An 18,236-nucleotide genomic window follows, 5' to 3' on the forward strand; every position below is an offset into this window, starting at 1 on the left:
AGAAAGGAAACGAATGTTTGACGATATATACAGGTATTTAGATGCACCATTTTGCTACGAAGACATTATATTCTCCACCAACAGTTATGTGCTTAAGTCGATAGCAGAGCTAGCAATGAAATATGAATGTATTTAGAAGCTATAGCCGAATTAGAATGAATGGAACAAAATGCTTAGAGAAGGATTACGTGATTTTAATTTTGGTTAAGCGAGAAGGATGGCAGGAGCACAGAGTGCTGCTCCATCCATTAGCAATAGTTTATGTAAATAGCGGTATATAGTAGAGGGATGAAGGTGTGAAGCGAATGTATTTGTAGGTAAGAATGGAGAGTGAGTGATATTCTAGTGATAAGCACCTAGACGATGCTGGCTGTATGGCGGAAGCCAATGCCAAAAAAAAAACAAAAAAAAAAAAGAAAAAGTAGAAGAATTTTCTTTATCCGAGAAAAAAAATCATTTGATTTGATTAATCTTAGACTTGATTGTCTTTATTATTTTCCCCATCTTTCCCAGAACTATAAGAGGGCCCTTTAGCCTATTCGATCCCCAAAAAAAGACAGCAAAGGCTCTGTAATTGATGATTTAAATTTAGTTCCTTTGCTTATCCACACTTTCCACGCTTTCTTTTTGCTCCTTTTCCTTCTTTCAAAGAGAAAAATCTGGTATTTTAATGGCTGAATTTCTCATTTAGGTAGCTCATCATTAGGTAATAAAATACGAATCCAACCTCTCTGCAAAGGGATACAGAGAATTGGGAGCGTGAGAAAGACAAGAAAGAGCAAGCAAGAAGGGAGGCTTTGCCTTTTGATGTAAATAATAAAAACGGAAACGAGAGAAATTTACTTCATTACATTTTCCCAACAACCCATTTTCAAGAAAAAACCTTATTTCATAAAGATTCCAATGTAAATCAGTAAACTGGCTTTTCCCTTTTTGTTTAACTTCCTTAATATTGGAATTATTTTAATTAATTTTCCATTAGGGAAATTCTGCTCGTTTTAATTTCCCTTATACACAGTAAAAAGAATTTATTGGAATTGTTTTAGATTTTTCAAAATTAAAAATTCATCTGAGCATTTTTTTTCCTTTTAATTTGAATTTTCCGGAAGGAAATGTTTTAAATAAAAATTATAGAACTGCGTACACACCGGAAGCAAGAAGAAAATCGTTGAAACCGTTTTCGAGAAAACCCTAGAAACTGGAAAAACTAATCAGTAAAGAGATATTTCCGGTAGGCTGATGGTGACGAAAACCTGGCTGTGGCTTTCTAAATCTAAATAGCGGGAGTGGGGGGGTGTGTGTATTAATCCCAGAACTTCCCCGAGAGATCTTGGTTATAATAGATCTATTTGTTTGGATCCCCTAAAGCCGTCAAGTACCCTCAAGGTGTTTTACTTCCCTCTGCTATTGTTCTTTGTTGCGTTACATTTCTTATGTTATTTCCGGGCAGCTGAAAACATGTATTTCCGGTAAAAATTCGATTTAGAACTCATACTTTCTCTTAATGGCAGTTTATTAGCTAGAACTTAATAAGTTTTATATGGTACCAAATATCCAGATTAATTTTTCTTACAAATTATGGTTATACAGCATGCAGTTTATCTAAGGTGTTATTTTGTATAAATGTTAGTCGATAATTAGTCCACCACCAGTAAATTAGGCTGAATTTATATATACCGTTTCATTTGTGAGAACAGTAAGATCTCTATCCCTGCGGCAATGTCTGCACTGGCATGGTTTACGATATCCAAGTAAACGTAATGGCGGCGGAGGCGGTGGAACTGGCGGAGGTACAGGCGAGCATAATTCCAAAGAATCCGAACTGGAATTCGTATGCGGTTTCAGGAAATCATCCAACAGATAGAAGGACTGAGCTCTGGGCGAAGACGGTTGCTGGATTGGTTGGTGTCCAGATCGCAGTAGTGCGCCTAGACTTCTCCATCGTCGAGCGCTCTCTTCGGTTTCTCGTTTCGGCCGACGTGACCACCATCCACCCGGACCAGAGAGTAGGCTAGCCGATTTTTTCACTAACACCTCACGCAGGCTATCTTTGTTATTGGCGTGCACGCTGTTATGATGGTGGTTGCTATTGGATAACGTTGCAGAGGTTAATTTCGTGGAAGTTAATACTCTAGTGTGGTAATTCTCGCCGGGCATGTTCGTCGGTATTAGTTCGCTTTCTTCTTCGGGCACGGCACCGTAACGTTGTACGAATCCATAGTCCGTGTCTGGCAGGGTGGAGGTACGAGATCTGTGCGGCCTGTGATGCGGTAGACATGAGAACGATGCAGAATGCCTTAGCTGCACATTCATGGAGTTATCCTCTCCTAACCACATCACCTGAACGGAAACAATATTCACCTTTCTACTTTCTGTTTATTTCCTCCTCTAACTCTACCATAAACTAATACTATCACCAACACAATCTAATTAGTTATATGGAACACCTAAACATTAAGTACCCAATAAATTGCCTTAACTAAGACAAAAGACAACGAGAAAGTTTACTGCTGAATAAACCGTACACGAATTAAACCATACTCGAATCAAACCACACACGAATCAAACTATAAACGAATCAAACTATAATCGAATCAAACTGTAATCAAATCAAACCATACACGAATTAAACCGTTCACAAATCAAACCGTACACGAATTAAACCGTTCACGAATTAAACCGTTCACGAATCAAACCGTACACGTATGATACCTGACACGAATTAAACCATGGACGAATTAAACCATACACGAATCAAATGTACATGAATCAAACCATACACGAATCAAACTATAAACGAATCAAACTGTAATCAAATCAAACCGTACATGAATTAAACCGTTCACGAATCAAACCGTACACGTATGATACCTGACATGAATTAAATGTACATGAATGAAACTATACACGAATCAAATGTACATGAATCAAACCATACACGAATCAAACTATAAACGAATCAAACTATAATTGAATCAAACCATACACGAATTAAACCGTTCACGAATCAAACCGTACATGAATTAAACCGTTCACGAATCAAACCGTACACGTATGATACCTGACACGAATTAAATCATGGACGAATTAAACCATACACCAATCAATTGTCATGAATCAAACCATACACGAATCAAACTATACACGAATCAAACCATACACGAATTAAACCGTTCACGAATCAAACCATACACGAATCAAACTGTACGTACACGAATCAAACCAGACATAAATTAAACCATAGAAGAATCAAACTATAAACGAATCAAACCATACACGAATTAAACCGTTTACGAATCTATAAACATATCAAACAGTACACGAATCAAACCATACACGAATTAAACCGTTTACGAATCTATAAACATATCAAACAGTACACGAATCAAACTAGACGTGAATTAAACTGCACACGAATCAAACAGTACACGAATCAAACCAGACATAAATTAAACCGTAGAAGAATCAAACTATAAACGAATCAAATCATACACGAATCAAACTATACTCGAATTAAACCATAAACGAATCAAACCGTACACAAATCAAACCACACACGTATGATACCTTACACGAATCAAACCAAGCACAAATCAAATCATACATGAATCAAACTGTACACGAATCAAACCAGACATGAATTAAATCATACACGTATCAAACCATACACGAATCAAACAGTACACGAATCAAACTAGACATGAATTAAACTGTACACGAATCAAACAGTACACGAATCAAACCAGACATAAAATAAACCGTAGAAGAATCAAACTATAAACGAATCAAATCATACACGAATCAAACTATACTCGAATTAAACCATAAACGAATCAAACCGTACACGAATCAAACCACACACGTATGATACCTTACACGAATCAAACCAAGCACAAATCAAATCATACATGAATCAAACTGTACACGAATCAAACCATAACGAATCAAACTATAAACGTATCAAACAGTACACGAATCATACTAGACCTGAATTAAACTGTACACGAATCAAACCGTACACGAATCAAACCAGACATAAATTAAACCATAGAATAATCAAACTACACACGAATTAAATCATAAACGAATCAAACCGTACACGAATCAAACCGTACACGAATTTAAACCATACACAGCAGTCTGAAACGTCAAAGAATTTTGTTATCTGATGATCATATAACTAGAAAAGACTGTTATCAATTCTAAACTAATTTCTTATTATTGGATAAACTTGCCTTAGTGCTTTTCAAATACCCAAGCGAATCAATTAAAAATAAAAAAAGGGGTTCTCAGTGGGTCTTATAAATCGTAAATAGATTAATGTCCTCCGGCAGGCTGAGGAAATGCTTTATATGAACTGCAAAGATCATTGGAAATATTTTTGAATAAAATTAATTTAAAAAGTAAACTTTAAACAAAAGTAAAAAAAAATTAGTTGTGTTGGTGCAAAAAATAAAAATAAATTAATTATAAAAAATATAACTTAAAACATATAATTTTGCTTCATTTAATTTTTTTTTTAAATTCTGATTATCAAAAAACAAAAATTAAATGATATAACTAAAAAGATAAAAACAAATAAACTTTTAATAAAAAGAAGCGGTGCATATAAGTTTAATACATAATAATAGTTTAAAACTCTATTTATAACAAAACATAATAATAAATAAAAAAAAGAGTTCGAATGTAATATTAGACAGGTGTTAGACAGGTGAGGAGTCAATAGCTACGACGAGAATTGAATATTTCTTTTTTATTTATTTATTTACTGAAGGAGAGACGGGTCCAGGTGAGTCAACACCTGCCCATATATTGCACACGCTTAACCGGAGTTACTCTTCAGTTAACTCTCTCTCACTGATGATAGTTAATGTTCCGGTTGAAAATATCATAGTTAACATTAATAAAGTTTCGTAATTTATAGTAAAATGAGAAAATGTTAAAAATTTTCTCAACAAAAAGTCATTGCCGTTGATAAATTGAAAGTCCTTAATAATATTTGAAGAGGAAATGTCTTTTTTCTTTTCCAGCAACAGCTGAAAATTTCTACTCTTTGTTTCAAAGTACCTTCGGGTGTCCTTCTTCAGGAGCTCTTTTAGGTTTAGGATTGGGTTTGGCAAGTGTGTCTTAAAAAAAATTATTTAATTTATTTATTTAGTTTATTGTAGATTATGGTTCGTATTTTTTTGGTGTCTGATTCATTAATCCAAAGGGAGAAATAATTTTTTTTCCATTTTTTTGTTTTAATGCCAAAGTTTCGAGCTAGAGACTAGGTCATCTTCAGGGCTTAAGACTATTACTTGAACAGTCAGGACAGAAGACAGTGAACAAAGTACCCAAAATTCAGAACCAAAGAATCACCAATCTTCAAGATTAACACCCACAATTGCAAACAAATTACAATTGTTATTAAGTATTAGCCCTGAAGATTATTTAGTTCCTAAGTCCATAACTTGGCATTCAGTTTCGCAAAGTCGCTGGTTAATTAATTATGGTGAACCAATCATGAAAAGCTATTTAAATCTTAAGGAAAATTTTCATTCATAATTAAAAAAAAATATCTGAATATCTGAGAAAATTCCTAATTATTAATCTTAGACCAGAATCTAAGCCGATATAAATCTTAAAATTTTATGAAAACTTAGTGTAGGGCGCCACGGTAGCCGAGCGGTTATAGACTAGACCCGCAATGCTAATATGTATTGTTGGTTAGTGGGTTTGCAAAGTCGCAAAATTCGATTCCCAGTCTACATGCCTTGTATTTTATTTAATGGTTAATAAAAGAAATTTGCAGTAAAGTATGTTCACTAATTGCCTTTGTCAACTACACCTAATTGGTAGTTGGACGTAAAGCCTACCTGAAAAAATAGGCGATTACTTTTACTTTACTTTATGAAAACTTAGTGAGCTAATTTTAGCCAATTACTTTTTAAGTACGAGTACAAACTTACTAAGTACCCCTCTATCAGTAAACCCCTCTATTGATTCAAACTAAAAATTCGAGACTCAATTTTCGTGATAATCAAATTAGAATAAACGTAATATTAGTTACTTCCGATCAACAAATCGTGTTCAGAATTTAATATTTTCTTATTAATAAAGTGGATAAATCAGAAAATCACATTGAAATGGCACTTTTAATAAAAACTCTAACTGATTAAGTGGCACCACTTTCTCTTCAGCTATTTCCTTCAAATTTAGAAATTGAATAGCCCCACATTTTATTCTTATTGATTTTACAGAAGTGGCAAGAGAGTGCAGTAAACAGTATTGGCACTTTAGAGGGATGGCTAAACACTTTTCTCTCTCAGTAGTGCCCTACCTAAGTCATATTTCCCTTAGAGTTCAACATATACGCAATTATTACACGTTTAAAGAAAATCGATAAGTGCCGTTTTCGAGATAATTTCAAAAAAAAAAAAAAGTGTAAAATTGCTTCATTTAAATAGATACTTCCGGTAGACTTCCGGTTGACATCTAAGCACAATATTAAATTTTAATTTGCTGCGATTACTTTTTGGGTTGTATTATGGATATACATACAGACAGAAACTCACTTACTCACTCACTGATTTTGTGAAATCCACTTTTTCGTATTCAGTGGACCTTAAAACGGGATATTTCAGGTGAAAACGTAGTATCGGCACGATTGCATTACCTTCTTTTGCTGCAGTAAGAGAAAGAGAAAGTAAAAAGGAAAGAATCGTAAAGAGAAACTAAAGAAGTAGACTGGATAACCGAAGAAGAATTGGGAAAATAGATTGCAAGTCATTCTTGGAAGAGACTAGAACACCATTTGACGGCGATTAGATAAATGCTTCTAACCTAAAGAGTGTGAGCAGGTGTTTTTTTCATTCTTCTTCTTCCGTTTAATTCGTCTACATCCCCTTATTTGACGATGTTGAAGGAGAAGTAAGGAGGAATGCTAAAGACAGACTGGACCCGGGAATAAAAGTAGCATTTTCTAAACATAGTGAAGAATGAGTGAGACAGAGAGAGAGAGATGGAGAAGGGCGTGACGTGCGACTGATGTACAGGATAATTCATGAAGCAGCCTTGTTTAAAACGATTTCACTGTAATGACATTTCTTTCCGCATCAAATGGTTTCAATGCAATCAACTTTGGAAGCTTTCTGTTCACTTAACTGATGGTTATTATTCAGACATTTATTATAAAATGATTCTTTCACCCCAAATAACGCATAAAACAGTTTACGAGGAAAATTTTAAATATTTTCTAATTAATAAAACATTTTTTCTAACAAAGGCTACAGAGGCTCAAGTGATTTGAACCAAGGATCGTTTCCAAGCCAATCGGTGGCTACAAGCAATTTTCTAACCTCAAACAAGACAGACACATTCCTATATTTCTTTTGTTCATTTTTTCAGGCGGGGCTTAACGTCCAACTATCACATTAGGCGTCATAGACGGAGGCGACTAGCAAACATACTTTACTATAAATATCTTTTATTAACCATTAAATAAAATACAAGGCCTAGACTAGTACCGCAATACATCTTAGCATTGCGGGCCAAGCCTATAACCGCTCCGCTTCCGTGGCGCCTCACACTCCTATATATTTGTACAAGAGCCACTGATGAGGGCACACATACGACCCAAAAAAAAAGAAACGGTTAGGCCGCCTAACGAATCCAAGTTCAAAACAATAGAAGTTAAATGAGAAGAATGAGAAAAAAGCTCCGGGCGCCAATAACCTTAGATGTTGATGCGCCAAAAAAATAAATAAATAAATAATAATAATAATTCCAATGAATATTTCATTGGAGGGGTTCAATACTAGGGTTTATCTCTGAAAGGTTAATTGTCTGATCCCGGAAAGAATAGTGTCTCCGTTGTTCTCTTTTTGTGTGATTTCTTTTCATATTAAAGTGGCTAAATTCACTATAACTCTAACTCCCCAGGTAATTCAGGCAGTTAAGGTAATCCTTATTAACCATTAAGTTAAGTTTTGAAACGTTATAAAGTTATGCTTTATGGATAATTTTAGCCACATTATTGTGCCTGAGAAGGTACTCATTCGGCGCAAGCACTGAACATCCTGCAACTATGTGTTGTATGCTTTCCGAAGTGGAGTTGCACATTCTGCATTTATCGTGCACTAGACTTTCCCCTAGAACCCATCTTCGGTACCCTTCGTAGCTATCACCTGGTCCTGCATTGCCATTACGAACCCTTAGGTCTCAGGGAATAGATGGCCTTTTGTGAGCCATTGGTACGATGCTAAGCTATCAATGGTATTATTATTATTATTATTTATTTTTTTTATGATTTAAGGCGCGTCAACATCTGAGGTTATTAGCGCTCGGAGCTTTTTTCAGTGCACTGCCGGCCTCCGGACAGTGTTCTCTCGTTACAGACAACACTGTCCATCACCGGACAGTGAGTGTAAGAAGCTCCTAGGAAGAGAAAATCTAAGGGTCAGCTGCTGGATTCGAACCCGGGACCTCCGCGTGGGAGTCCAGTATGCTAACCTCATAGCTAATCCCTTCCCTTATTTTTTTTTTTTTTGCGCATCAACAGCTGAGGTTATTAGCGCCCGGAGCTTTTTCCAGTGCACTGCCGGCCTCCGGACAGTGTTCTCTCGTTACAGACAACACTGTCCATCACCGGACAGTGAGCTGTAAGAAGTTCCTAGGAAGAGAAAATCTAAAGGTCAGCTGCTGGATTCGAACCCGGGACCTCCGCGTGGGAGTCCAGTATGCTAACCGCATAGCTAATCCCTTCCCTCCCTTCCCTTATTATTATTATTATTATTATTGTTATTATTATTATTATTATTATTCAAGGCTCGATTCTAGGACCTGACCTCTGGAACATAACGTACGACGGGTTACTTCGGCTAATATTACCGGAGGAAACGCTGTTGATAGGATACGCGGATGATGTAGCAGCTCTAATTTCGGCGCGGGACCTCAATGTAGCCCAGCTGAAGTTAAACCAGGTTATGCGCAGGGTAAATTGGTGGATGGCGGCACACGGGTTGTCATTGGCACTGGCGAAGGCAGAGGTCGTAATGCTCACCAGGAGACGGATTGAGACGGGCCTCCCATTCAAGGTGGGTACAGAGACGATTGTCTCATAGGACGCAATCCAGTATTTAGGAGTAACCTTAGATGCCAAGTTAACTTTCGGCAAGCAATTACAGAAGGCCGCCGATAAGGCATCAAAATATGTCGGAAAGTTAAGTAGGTTACTGACTAACGTAGGGGGCCCGAGGGCTCATACCCGTATGGTGCTAATGGGAGTAGCGCACTCCTTACTGCTATACGGGGCTGAGATCTGGGCGGACGCGCTCCAGAAGGAGGTATACAGAAAGAGACTGGCGCGGGTACAGAGGGTTGGCGCGTTACGGATTGCCTCCGCTTACAGAACAGTTTCTGAACCGGCCATTTTGGTGATCGCGGGAGTTATTCCCGTGGCGCTACTGGCCGGTGAGAGGAAACGGCTCTTTGAAAGAAGGTGGGAGGCCGATAGAGCAGCAGCCTACAGAGAAGAGCGGGAACGCACAATGGCTGTGTGGCAAGATGCTTGGACTGGGGAAACTCGTGGCAGATGGACGGCAGTTCTGCTCCCAGATGTCAGAAGTTGGGTTGGTAGAGGTTTCGGTGAGGTAGATTACTACCTCACCCAGCTCCTCAGTGGCCATGGTTACTTCCGGGAGTTTCTCCGGAAGATAGGGAAGCGATCGGTGGGAAATTGCCCCCACTGTTCAGGAATAAAAGACGACGCCCATCACACATTCTTTGAGTGCGAAAGATGGGGTCGTATCAGAAGAGATTTGGAAGAAAGTGTGGGTCAATGGGTTCCTGAGCGCTTCCAAAGCATAATGCTCTCTGGCAGGGCGCCGTGGAATGCTGTGGCGATGTTTACAAGGGCAGTTCTAACCCTTAAAAGAAGAGACATGGATGGAGAGGAGGATAACCCCTAGTGGGTAAGGAACAGGAGCCTAGCCTGAAGTAGTGCTGCACAAGCGAATCCAGGCTAGGCCTGGTAGAAGGGGGGTGTTTTAGCCGGTAGGCCGCGAGGGAGTCCGGCACAATGTGCGTAAGATGCATTTCACCCCTCTTTAAAAAAAAAAAAAAAATTATTATTATTATTATTTAGAAGCGCAGACCACATACTGATACACGTACAAACATTAGGACTAACTTGAAAACCACTTGCCCATACACAAAATACCACAAACCATATTATTTCCGGTAAAAACAACAAAATATAAAGCTATACTTCCCGCTTAAGTGGGCTTAGAGGAAGTAAAAAAAATAAATAAAAAGTTAAGCTTTATTCACAGCTTTATAAATATTTTTGACCAAGATTACTTTTTCTTTTTTTTTAATTCAAAACATAGACGTCTGAGAGGGAGTAATCTAAAATGCCTAACCAAAAAGAGATAAAGTTATAAAAGTGGTTTACATATGAAGAACGAGGTAAACCATAATGAAGTTACCACAGTTAATCACTTAAAAGGTTTGCTTATTCTGTAAATGAAAGCAAGTGAGAGCAAGTTACAGAGAGAGAGAGAGAGAGAGAGAGAGGAAAAATGGAGTTTTGTTTCTGATGGCAGAAGCTGGCTGCAGTATAATTTTAAAAAAAGTAAACATTTTCCACAGTTTTTATTAACTTTTCCAACAAATGTTTGGTGGAAAAATAAATAAATAAATTCATGTTTAAATTTACGTCGTTTTATTCAACCGGAAATTCTTATCTCTTGTATTTTCAACATTTTATTCAAAATATTTGAAAATGTTTTTATTAAAAAATACATATATTCAAAAATCAGGAAATTGCAATTTAATAAATACATTTTTTTATTAATAATTTCCTACAAATTTTCCAACAATTTTCTTTGAAACTTTTATGAAAAAAATACGAAGTTTTCTAATTAATGCAAGCAGTTAATTTTCAATTTCTTTGCAATTAAAAATAAACGGCAACTTTGTCTTGTGCAAAAAAAAAAGAAAAGAAAATTGCTCGCTTTTCCGAACTTTTGTGTGTGTGTGTAAGTTAGCCTCTTTGAGAAAAATTAGTTTTCTTAGTATGAATTTCTTTTTCTTCTTTTTTTCTGTAAGAAAAATTTTTCATTCATTATAACAGTTAGGTATTCAGTTAACAATTATAGAAGTTTAAGTAAAGCGATAACCTTTTTTTTGTTGTAAAAAAATTTTCTTTTTGATGTAGTTTTTAAAAGTGTTACGAAATGTTCTAATTGGAACTCGTTTAATAATTTATTTTAAAATTTTTTTAAGTATATTTGATTGTTAACAATAGCAAAATTTAACAATAATAATTAACGAGGGGAAGAAACTACCCCAATGGTAGCTCTCCGCTTAAGTGATTTGATAGCTTTAGTCCCAATATATTAACTGGGAGCAAACCATGTGGCCAAAAGACATATTAAGACTTTTAGGAAGATCGTTAAGAATTGCTGGGAATGAGAGGCGAACAGACTAGAGCAGGGGTCGGCAACCTTTTTCTGTAAAGGGCCGCAAAAGGTTATTGGTTTATTACCGAGGGCCGCAATATATACATGTATATTTCTTTTTATATTTATTTCGGGTTCTTTTGTATTAATTGTTTTTATCTATTTATAATACAGATTATTAATTAAAATGAAATTTATTTACAAATCAACAAAAAAACGGCATTAGTTATTTTTATGAAATTGCTTCATATCTTCCTTCATCATTTTTTCTATTAAAAGCCGGACGAAATAAAAATAATGCGATTCCATTCACATTTATATATCACCATAAAATAAATAACTAGAGAAGAAGCGAAAATCCGCAGCTTCGACGGCGACAACACGCTTTGTTTTGTGTCGGTGTAAAAAGTGGCGTACTAAAAGTCGAGTGATCATACAAAGAAAGAGCGCGGATTACCAATATAAGATTTGAACGCTGAGACAATAATTGTACTAGCGAAAATTACCAAACTTTATGTGACATAAAATTTGAAATATTATTTAGATTTTTATTGTTTTCCGTTTTGTGCCGCGGGCCGCAGGAAGATGTTAAAAGGGCCGCAAGCGGCCCGCGGGCCTCACGTTGCCGACCCCTGGACTAGAGGATTCGGATGTACACAAAAAGGGTTTGTGGGATTGTTTATAGCGGATTGAGGTTTATATTTCGGTCAGGTTATTTACAAGAGCTTCGGGTGGATACAATAGTAGGGGGAGCCCTGTGCGGAGGATATTCGGTTATAAGGATTGGGATACTTGGGTTAGACCATCCTTGACTCCAATTTATATATTATTCCCTTTGTTCTTAAGGCCTAACAATGCTTCAGAGACGTCTACGTCATCTTCTCCGCTTTCGAGACTTAAAAAGTACTGTTCAGTAGTTTTTCTGTAAATTGCCCAGGCTTTTTGTTAAGCTTTGGGACTTAGGTCCTCTCTAGAAGCTTAAAAGCTTCCTAAAAAAGAGCTTATTTTTTGATTCTACGATCCTATTCAGCTGATGGACATTTTAAAGTGAGAAGGGTTTCCCGAATATTCTCCAGTTGAACCAATTTCCGCCTTGGAAATGTACCTTAACCTAAATTGATCTGTCAGTTTTTCTTTCTTTTTTTTTTTTATTTCCTTTAAAGCACCTCCTACAATTTTCATTCATCTTGGCGAATTAAGCGCATATAAAGTACATCCGTAACTTTTGATTAGTTTTAGCCAAGAAAATTTAATTTTTGCGGGGGAATAGTGGGAGCAGTTGTCTCTCTCTAACGTGCTATTTCAGTACAATGAAATTTTATTAACCGGATGTAGCACTTTACTGAATAAATTTTTGACTTTTTTAAAGATTTATTTTTATTTTTAGTGTTCCGTTAACTTTTGTTATCAATATTTCCGTGAATTGAAGTACATAGTTTCATTTTATTAGCTAAAACGGAGACTCAACCACAATCCATATTTAATGGTCTCGAGCAATCGTTATATTTATAGGTTTGTCCTTCAAAATATAACATAGGTAATTAACAAATGATAAAAATTTCGAGCGGAAAGAATCGCCTGTTTGACTGAGCTGGAAACGGAAATGTGACGTGATTTGAAGGCATGGCTTCCTGTGGCCAGCTGTATGATATACCATCCTTAAAGCTCTGATGACCCTAGTATGTAGTAACAAAAATTTTGAGTGTAAAATTCTATTTTATGGAATTATATACAATTCTTTTAAAGCATAATATTTCTAATTTCTCGCTAAAAATTAAAAATTGTAAAAAAGTAAAGTAAAGTCTATTTTTCCAGGCAAGCTTCATGTCCAACTACCAAATTAGGTGTCGTGGACGGAGCCGATTAGCAAACATACTTTACTGTAAATTTCTCATATTAAACCTTTAAATAAAATCCAAGGCCAAGACCGGGAATCGAACCCACTAACCAACAATACATTTTAGCATTGCGGGTCTAGCCTATAACCGCCTAACATACTTTACTGCAAAGTTCTCATATTAACCATTAAATAAAATCCAAGGCCAAGACCGGGAATCGAACCCACTAACCAACAATACATTTTAGCATTGCGGGTCTAGCCTATAACCGCCTAACATACTTTACTGCAAATTTCTCATATTAAACCTTTAAATAAAATCCAAGGCCAAGACCGGGAATCGAACCCACTAACCAACAATACATTTTAGCATTGCGGGTCTAGCCTATAACCGCCTAACATACTTTACTGCAAAGTTCTCATATTAACCATTAAATAAAATCCAAGGCCAAGACCGGGAATCGAACCCACTAACCAACAATACATTTTAGCATTGCGGGTCTAGCCTATAACCGCCTAACATACTTTACTGCAAAGTTCTCATATTAAACCTTTAAATAAAATCCAAGGCCAAGACCGGGAATCGAACCCACTAACCAACAATACATTTTAGCATTGCGGGTCTAGCCTATAACCGCCTAACATACTTTACTGCAAAGTTCTCATATTAACCATTAAATAAAATCCAAGGCCAAGACCGGGAATCGAACCCACTAACCAACAATACATCTTAGCATTGCGGGTCTAGTCTCTTAACCGCTCGGCTACCGTGGCGCCTAATTACTCGCTTCGGTGGTACATATACTAAAATTGGAACAAATTAAAAATTGTTAAAGTTTTAATGTGTAAATAGTGCACGATGTTAAAAGAAAATTATTATAATTTTCATGAAATGCAGAAATTTTTATCTGACGAAGTACACTCCCATAGGAGTACTTCCCTAACTAAAGATTTCCATCATTAAATGAGATGGTCTCTAGCTCACTTAGGCGACTTGGGTTTTCAGAAAGAGTGGTAGATGATAATAAGGATACTAGGGGATTGGGATGGATTGACTTGAAAAGGCAGGAGGGATTTTTTTTTTTTTTTTTTTGATCTCTCGATGTAACCAGTTGGGAAAGGAAAGGGATTATTGTGGAGAGGGGTAAGGTTGGATTGGGATGACTGGATTCATCGGGAATTTGGAAGGCTCTTGGTTGAACCCCAAAGTTCAGTTCCTTAAATACAGAAAGGTGGAATAATTGTGAAGTAAATCTGTCTTTTGTTTTGTAGTCTTAGTTTGGAGTGTTTTAAGTCTGATTTGGGGATTTCACAAGAGGTAATCTTCTAAATATAATCCCAGATATCCTACTTTGCTCGCCTGTGGGATTGGTTGAAGAGTAAGAAAATGTATTAAAATTAAACAATGAGAAAGAGAAATCAAATAGATATAATAAAATATTTAAATAACTCAACTTCATATTCTATTTTGGAACATTTATTTAGTCACACCCACGTGCACAAAATAAATGTTGAAGTAAAGTATATTTGTTTAAGTAAGAAAATTTAGTGAACATTCAACATTAACTGACAGTAGAGTACATAAAACGGAAATGCCAATTTCGAGATATATTTTCAAAGTAAACAACTTAAACCCTGGGCTATACTTTCTGTTTGCATTTCTTATACGGGATAATGCTGCCTGGAATTGCCCGCCGGGATAGGGTACTGCTTCTATCTCACACATCAGATCATTTTATAACGCACCATTCAGATGTACGTTTTTAAAATAAAACTCGACGGAAGTTACGTAGATGTTACACACTAAAAAAATTTGTAAAAAAAATATTATTTATAAATTAAAGGATAGTTGCAGGATGCATTGTGTCGTCTGATATACGAGTATACCTCATCTGGCTCGCAAGCCAGGTTAGCGAGGAGGTTACCGACTGCTCTCCTATATCTGAGGAGGCACCTTTGAAGGCACAGTACATGCTTCACAAGTTGAGTAAAGTGTATTATTTGATAAATTAAGGAATAAGTTTGATCCTTTACAAGAAAGATATTGATCACTTAAATATGTGGCAGGAGGTTTCCATTTTTTTTTGGTAATTAAAACGCAACTCTCCCAAAATTGCCAAATAATTATTAAACCTTCTTGTTTGTAACAGATGTAAAATTAATTTTTAGCCATTTTGTGTATGCTTGAGAACGTCTAAAGCTCTTAACATTTGATTTTTCTTAGAAAAATCACTAGGAAAACGACTTATTTCCCGATATTGAGAAAAATACTAGCTTTACTGGCTTGGCAATATTTTTAGTAGAAAGGGGATGAAAAAATACATAAAAATGACCTATCGCGTGCTCTTCTTTCTCTTTGATAACAAGTTAAAAAATTGAAATATGATTAATAAATACCAGATTTTGAAATAGCCTAGCACCTTCAATTGTGAAGATATCGAATTGCGGTTTCGGGTTTCTTTCATAACTTTTTACACTCTTTAAAACTGTGTATATGAAAATGGGAGTCAACTGCAAACACTCACTTTTGGTCGCGCGTCAGCCGCTTATACGGGCAGGAATCTAAAATCAAGTCACATACGATATACTGAAACTACAGGTGACGGGCAACAAATTTTCCCTCCACCATTTTTTGCTCAGTTTAACCGTTTAAGCATGAAATGCATTTTTGCGCCGTCTTAAAATGAACACCCTGTATATGTGTGTGTTTGTGCAGTTAAGGATTGAATTTAGTATACAACCTTGCAGTGCTCTGGCCTCGGCTTGCATTGAGAAAGAAGTTTTGGATAATCCAATTTGTGCTTAGAACAATCTATTTGAATTAGAAGTGAAAGGTTGGATGTTCCCCTAAGATCTCATAATTAAGACTTCTCCCAACTTCCATTATGGGTTTCTGGTTTACTGGAGCTTCTCTAGGACTCTCGACAGCAAACTAAAGCGTTTGATGAACTGTTTTAAACCCAGGGAACCCAAACATCATCCAGTCATATATTTTTTTTTTTTGGTTTTAATTGGCTCTTCCCAAAACATTACGCCACAAACTTTGGAGCCTTCCTATAATCTTTCAAAATTTCTTCATTTTAAATCCTCTTCACATTTCCACCATATCCTCGAGTTGCTGTCCTTATCATTCATTCCCACAGTTCTTGAATGTGGATTTCATGTGGGTAGTTTTTTTTTAGATAAATCGAAAATTTCACAGAAATACTCACAGATTATGAAAACAATGATTACGTTAACAATTTAATGCTGACAATTAGCTAAGATATAAAACGATTTTTTTTTTTTTTTAACTAACAAAGCAATTTTAAAACATAACATCTGCAACTGCATCAGATGTCACACGGAATGCAGTTTATTTAAGATAAAGACTTCTAAATCATTTCTCCCATAGAGAAGATAACATACAAATGCATACAATACACATGCACACACAACATATGCTGTTCAAAGCTGAACACGTGGGTTAAATTGTTGCATTGTGTTTTTGTGGGCATTTCCTCAAAGTTATTTGTCTAGCTTTTATAGTCTTTAACATGTACAGCTAAAACACGCACAACATATCACGTGACCTCCCAGGTTAACCGCACCTAACATTACGTTTACACCATACACACACACACACCAAAAAAAGACACGTGCGCAATAAATAAACATACGATTTTTCCCCAGTTTTCTTAGTGTTTTTCCCAACAGAAATCGTGTAAAACTACCACAAAATGTATTACTTTGAAAGGAAATGTCTTCTTAAATGGGGTTGTGATTTGTTTAAGAGATAAATTTTGTTTTAAACGCTGGGTAGGCCCAATAACTTGTTTGTTTACTTGGTTATTAGGATGTAGGGAGCTACTTGATGGGTCTATGTTGTAGGGAGAAACGATGGTACTTCTACAAATAGGGAACAATACAGATCGCCTAAAGGGAAAGTGGATTATTGATTTTTTGCCAAGTATTCGCGACCCAAGTTCCTGGATCATCTTTAGGGGTTCCGCTTATTAATAACTATAATTTGTTTACATTGTGTTAACATTAAAGGCTGGTTGTGCCTTCTGTGCTGACTATTTAGGCTCACCGGAAATTATCTTTTTTTCCCCGTTTTGTATTAAACTGACAAGGCAATACTTAACGTTGAAGACTATATCTATAATATACTCTCCCTGAAGAGTGCCCTGAATCGAATTTTTCATGGACAATTTTTCCAAACAAGTGTAGCCCTACATGGAGTGTAATGTGTAAATCAGAAATGAATATATAGGCTTCGTGACCGCAAATTGTTAAACTTAGGATTTAAGATTGGCGAGGAATCGGTCAAATAAAAACAACAACTCGTCTTTTCTCTAACAGTTTCTGTAACTCAACCAATCCGCATAGCCACGCCCTGAAGAGGACAATATATTTATCGAAACGTTGGCAAAAAAGACGAGTTTGTTTTTTATTTGACCGATTCCTCAACAATTTTGAATCCTAAGTATAAATCAAAGCTTAAAGAAATACTATGGAGATATTCTAAAGATGGCAGCATCCCAAATTAGAATGTTGTGGTAGTTTTATAAGGGGAAGGTACTAATACATTCCCTCCATGACTGGTAAACTAGCCACCCTATTTAGGAAAATCCCTAGGATCCCTGGAGGAGCCGACAGATTTGAATAAACAACCTTTTTTTTCCTTTGGCTGAACTCAGGGGACTTCAACAGAATGCTACGCCTGCTCCGCCTGGAGCCTGGACTTGTAGTAGCAACAGCAACAAAACTCCAGGACAACCCAGAACTAATTTCTGTGGACTCGCAACAGACTCTCTCCAAGACGACGCACTAGAATTGACTCACTCCACGGAGACTGCATCCATTATCCCCCGGTACACTCCTTCATCCAAAATCTTCTGCTCAAACTCCTTTCCATCCTAGACGGCCATCCCAATCCACTCTGCCACGACATAGCCTCCTACAGTTCCTTC

General features: G+C 36.4%; 1 protein-coding gene across 5 annotated transcripts in view; it reads right to left on the reverse strand.

The window, feature by feature from the left end:
• The window catches only part of Dyrk2 (Dual-specificity tyrosine phosphorylation-regulated kinase 2), a 391,634-nt gene that overhangs the window by 172,600 nt on the left and 200,798 nt on the right, over window positions 1-18,236 (reverse strand). Inside the window, exon 2 of one of the 5 annotated variants that reach the window (XM_074130626.1) lies at window positions 1,678-2,340. The exons of the other annotated variants lie outside the window; for them this stretch is intronic. Within the exon in view, the coding sequence (XP_073986727.1) occupies window positions 1,678-2,340 (663 nt within the window). The remainder of the gene's footprint in view (window positions 1-1,677; window positions 2,341-18,236) is intronic. 5 annotated transcript variants of the gene reach the window in all.

The sequence above is a fragment of the Rhodnius prolixus genome, unplaced genomic scaffold, assembly GCF_049639745.1.
Source record: "Rhodnius prolixus isolate KJV_2025 unplaced genomic scaffold, Rpr scaffold_4, whole genome shotgun sequence".
Lineage (NCBI taxonomy): Eukaryota > Metazoa > Arthropoda > Insecta > Hemiptera > Reduviidae > Rhodnius > Rhodnius prolixus.